This window comes from Macrosteles quadrilineatus, unplaced genomic scaffold (assembly GCF_028750875.1).
Source record: "Macrosteles quadrilineatus isolate MER2022 unplaced genomic scaffold, UCM_ALF_1.0 Scaffold_9__3_contigs__length_116548681, whole genome shotgun sequence".
NCBI classification, from domain to species: Eukaryota; Metazoa; Arthropoda; class Insecta; order Hemiptera; family Cicadellidae; genus Macrosteles; species Macrosteles quadrilineatus.
The window spans coordinates 71,675,408-71,681,253 of NW_026542602.1; the positions used below are offsets into that span (position 1 = coordinate 71,675,408).

The window sequence follows — 5,846 nt, forward strand, 5'->3', positions numbered from 1 at the left end:
GAAAAAAATTTTAGAAATGTGTGATGATTTTGGATTACTTGTATTGAATGGGAGAACAAAGTGTGATTCTAAGGGTGAATTTACTTTCATAAATAAATTGGGAGCGTCAGTGATAGATTTAGCACTTGTTTCAATTCATTGTTTACAAATAGTTAGTGATTTTAAGATTATAGAGTACATTGGGTCAGATCACTTTAACTCTTAAGATAAGGAAAGAATTAGATTCCAGGGTCGAGGGACAAGTTTTATCTTTACTTCCAAGATTAAAGTGGACCAATTTTGATGATTTTAATTTTAAGGAAAGAATACACACTGCTGCTTTAAATTTGCAATTGGACATAGACGAGGAAAGAAATGTTAAGAGTCTCATTCAATGCATTACAGAGTCAGCTCATGTCAAACAAGTAAAGTCAAATACAAATAACTCTTTCAAGTTTGCAAGGAAACAGCCATGGTTTGACTTACAGTGCGCTAAAGCTAGGCACAATGTGTTTAAACTATTGAGAAAGTACAGAAAAAGCGATGAAATTGAGATAAAAAATGAATATATTGAGGCCAATAGATCATTTAAAAATTTACTTAAAGCAAAAAAAACTGCTTACTTTGACAATATATATTTATCTTTGACTCAGGCTAAAGAAAGTAAATGTTTATGGAAACTTATAAATAGTTTTAAGATTCAAAGTCCTAATACAGGTGGTCAAGTCAGCCCAAACGAATGGTTAGAACACTTTAAGAGTCTCTTGAACCCGCCCCTGCTGTCAGCCAATGTCTGTTATGCGCTTCCTCTTACTCTAGACGACTTTCTAGATAAAGAATCTAATTTGAACGAATTAAAAACAGTTTTATTGAAAGTAAAGAATGGTAAGGCACCAGGAGCTGACGGAATACCCTACGTGTTCTTTAAAAACGGTTCAGAGTCATTTTTAGTTAAGCTGCTGAATTTTTATAACAATATTTTCAAAACTACTAAAGTACCGAAAAGTTTTAAACAATCAATTATCTATCCTCTGTTTAAGAAAGGTGATAAAAACATTGCACAAAATTATAGGGGTTTATCATTTATAGATTGCGTAGCTAAGTTATACACAAGCTTACTGCACAACAGATTAAATCTTTGGATAACAGATCATGATAAGCTGTGTGAATATCAAGCCGGTTTCAGGAGTGGCTATTCGACAATTGATAATGTTTTTATTCTTTCAAATGCTGCAAAATTGTGTCTCAGTAAAAAAAAGGGTAAATTATATACTTTTTTTGTAGATTTTACTGCAGCTTTCGATACAATAGATAGAAATGCTTTGTTTTATAAGTTATCATGTCTTGGTATTTCTACGCATATGTTACGCGTTTTAATGGATTTATATAATGGTACTTCGTCAGCTGTCTGGTGTAAAGATGGAATAACAGACTACTTTGAAACAGGCCTCGGTCTAAAACAAGGAGATATTTTGAGTCCTTTATGTTTTAACTAATTTGTAAATGACATTATAGATTCATTAAGTGGAGGCTGCATTTTTGGAGATGTTAAAATTAAGGCTTTGTTATATGCTGACGACATTGTGTTGATGGCTCCGACGGGAACCAGTCTGCAGTTAATGATAAATGACCTTGAGAGATATTGTCAACAATGGAACTTGACTGTGAATTTAAGTAAGTCAAAGATTATGGTTTTTAGGAAAGGAGGAAAAATGACAAATGGTATTTTCGAGGTAAAAATATCGATGTAGTTAATGATTATAAATATTTGGGAATAAACTTAAATTCTAAACTATCCTGGGGTTTGCATTTAAAACACAAGTGCAGCTTTTCAAAATTAGCTATTAACAGTATTTGGAATACATTTCTAAATAACAAAAATGTACCTTTAAGTAAAAAATTCACTATTTATTTTTCAATTGTCAGAGCAACTCTTTGTTATGGATGTCAAATATGGGGTTTATGGGAAAGTGATTATGTAGATGGGACTCTTTGTTATTTTGTAAAGAAAATTTTGGGATTGGCAAAAAATACTCCAAACTATGCGTTGTATCTTGAAACTGGACTAGAAAAAGAGTACATTTAAACACTCAGCATGCATGCTCGTTACATCATACATGCTCTGTCACTGCTGCCGAACTGTCTACCAAATAAATTAGCAAAGAAAATAATCAGCAAAAATATTTATTGGAGCAGAGATTGGAAGGGTCTTGGAAGTAAACATGGAATTGAACTATCCTTTGATGTGAATTCCATTGAGGATACCCAGTGACACCTGTTATCAGTAGTAGAGGCAGTAAGGGGGGAGAGCAGGCGGGGGTTAATCCAGGCGGCATTGGCCTCACGATACCACACAACTTATGCTTCACTGAATCTTGACCTTGGAGATAATGGATATCTATCAGATAACGTTCCTGATATTGTTAGACGATGGGTATTCAAAGTAAGGACAGAGACTATTTCCTTAAATTTTAAACCTTGGATGACAGACGCTAATTTTATATGCTCTTTATGTAATCTAAATGAGAATGAGGACACTTATCATTTTGTTGCTCGTTGTCCAATTTTAACCCAAATAAGAAATAAATGGCTATTGAAACCTGTTTTAACTCGCTCAGAGTTTATAGATTTTCTTAATGGTAAGGATTGGCGTTCGCTGGCAAATTTTCTTAAAGAGGCTTGGAAGTATAGGTGGGATTTGGTTTTAGAATTCAATGTCTAGCAGCAAACAATATAAATATTATAGCATATTAAAAATAGTTCACATTTTTAGTTGTATAAAATAAAATGTTGTCAACCCGGCAGACGGTCTTATGACCATTGCTGTAATGTGCTGTTTTTAGTAATTTTGTTGTCGTTATGCAGAAGATTATGTTTAGTTATAAGTTCATATGTATTTATGCAGTTTATTTTTGTGTCAATAAAGCACTTTTTCATTTCATTTCAAGTCAATGGAATAATCCAATGTCCCCTTCAAATACCGGAATATTCTCTTGACATCACTCCATGCTTGCATAGTAGGATTGTTCAGCTTTTGTGCTACTATATTCACTGCACTACTTATGTCTGGTCTTGTATTTGTTATGTACATCAGACTGCCCACAGCTTCTCGGAAGGGAACTCCTTTACTCAAAGGCTTGTTTTCCTCCAATGTATCTTCATACTTCGTGCATAAAGGCGTACCAACTGGATTGCATTCTGACATCCTGTACCTTTCAAGTACACTCTTGATGTAAGACTTCTGACTCAAAGAAATCCTGCCCTCTGCTCTATGAATCTCCATACCAAGGTAGGTTTCAGGACCAGTAACTTTTAACTTGAAGTCTTGTTCCAATTGTGCAATAAAATCAGACATCTCTTGTTGATTTGAACCAGCAATCAGACCATCATCCACAAATATTACTACATACAATTTTGAACCGTTCTTGTTGCGAATAAACAAACATGGATCTGCAGTACTTTGGCTAAAACCCTTCTTAAGCATACTTTGCATTAGACACTTACTCCAACACCTTGGACTTTGTTTCAGACCATATAAACTGCGTTTCAGTTTCCAAACTCTTCCACTTTTGTCATCATAACCTTCAGGTTTCCAGGTATAGATATCCTCATCTAACGTAGAATACAAAAATGCAGTTTTTACATCAAACTGTTTTAAGTAAAGATCTTCTTGAACAGCTACATTCAAAAGACATCAAATGGTATCGCTTCGGGCTACAGGACAAAATGTCTCATTATTATCCTCTCCATACTTTTGAGCATATCCTTTTGCTACCAACCTTCCCTTAAAGCGTTCTGGATTTTGTTTTCCTGTTAGAGCCCACTTTAGACCTATAATTCTCTTATTATTTGGACGTGGAACTAGCTCAAACACTTCATTTTCATTTATTGATGCCATTTCATCATTCATTGCAGCTTGCCAGTGCCACCAATCAGGACTGTTTACTGCTTCGTCGTAGGAGGGACCTGCTTCAGCAAGTAAAACATAGTCTTGAAGTTGAAGGTATGATGGTGTACGTCGCTGACGTTGAGGTCGACTGTCATCTTCATTTATGACTCTTACTACATCATTTTCAACTGACATTACATCATTTTCAGCAGACACTACATCATTTTCAGCACACACTGCATCATTTTCAATCCCCACATTTCCATTGTCACTGATTTTTCGTGGAAATTTAATGCACATTTCAACTTCATTGTCTTGAATTCCCTCATTCCATTGAGAAGACTCACCAGCATTTTTATTTTCTTTGTTTCCTTCGATCCGTCGAGGAGACATAGCCTATCATTCAAGAATGACTCTTTTTTCATAATTTCCTTGGAAATTTCCTAGAAAATAACGTCTTTGCTTGCCACAATCTTTGGCGCAACATAGACTCTATAGCCATCTTGTTCGTCACAATATCCAACTAATATGCCAGAAACCGATTTAGCTGAACCATTTCTTCCTCTTCGGTTTTGGTACATGGACATAGCACTCAGCACCAAAAGGGCGAAAATGTTCAACGGGCGCAGGACCCTTTTGAAACCACAACTCGTAAGGAGTTTTACTATCAACAGATGGTCCAGTGCGGTTGATAACATGACAGGCAGTGTTCATGGCCTCAGCCCAAAAACTCAAGGGTAATTTCTTAGCATACAACATGCTACGTGCTGCTTCTACTAAGGTTCGCATTTCTCTTTCAACGGACCCCATTTGTTCAGGTGTGTAAGGCATGCTCGTTCTCATAGTGATACCACGATCAGAGAGTATTTTCTTAACTTTGGCATTACAGAATTCCGTTCCACCATCATTCATGAACGATTTAACAACATGACCTGCTGTCTGACTCTCATTTAGAAATGTCTGTAGACAATCACAAACTTCACTTTTCTCCTTCAAAAAGAAAACTTGTCGAAATTTAGTGTAATAGCCTAGTCCTTCAACACTAGACAATAACGACTACCACAAAGAGAAATATTTTCCATTGGTCCACATAAGTCACCACTTATAATCTCACCTGGACTTTCAGGTTTTACTGTTCTTTTGTGATAAGTTTCTCTGTGATGTTTCCCTTGCACACATCCCTCACAGAAAAAGTCATGAGTGAGTGAAAATTTAAAAACGTACGTTTTCATGTCCCTGGCCTTTTACTTCGTAGATACTGGATTTGTAGTTTATTATTATGTGTTTTAATATTTTTTGGGACGGGGGCAACATGTTACACACATTTATTTGGTTTTAAATAGGTTCTTGGTATTTTTTTCGTATTTTTAAAGTCTCGAAATTCACGACCATGACGTGTCCCTAGGGTACATTTTCCAACTTTCACGCTGTTTTTAGACTAATTATTCATGCCGAAATATATAAAGCCATATTTTTATGTCATCAATGGTTATTAAACTTTCAAAAAAGGAGCATATTATAATTTTATTGTCATTGCAGACTGACTACCATGACAAAATAAGTCTGTCCCTCGATTTGGCGTCACGACCATTTGGGGAAAATTTTGAACTTTGGAGCACGACAGTGGCAAGCCTGGCGTTGATGGAGTCAGTTGGTTTTAGAGACTAGTTCGGGGTGTACGTCAGGATTGTAGTGCCGGTCGTTTTGAGTTGAAAGGAGGAATTACAAGATTAATAAAGGAAAGATTGTGTTTTTTGTAATTTTGGTGTGTCCATGACCGTACGTAGTCATTCGATGAAGTAGACATTGTGTTAATTTTTGTTTATAAGATATTTCAATTGCTAGATTAACCTAGAAGTCCACTTTGTATCCTCGAACATGAGGTGCAGGGCTACCGCCAGAACAGAGCCAAATAACACGTAATTTCACGACCAAAGTTTCACGACCATCGCGGTTTTTTTCACGACCAATCCACCTT

At 35.8% G+C, this 5,846-nt stretch overlaps 1 protein-coding gene across 1 annotated transcript; it reads right to left on the minus strand.

Moving 5' to 3' along the window:
- Positions 1–2,917: 2,917 nt before the first annotated feature.
- LOC129003565 (uncharacterized) lies at positions 2,918–3,334 on the minus strand. The gene has a single exon (XM_054431861.1). The coding sequence runs from the start codon at positions 3,332–3,334 to the stop codon at positions 2,918–2,920; it is 417 nt and encodes a 138-aa protein (XP_054287836.1).
- Between the last annotated feature and the right edge of the window lie 2,512 nt (positions 3,335–5,846).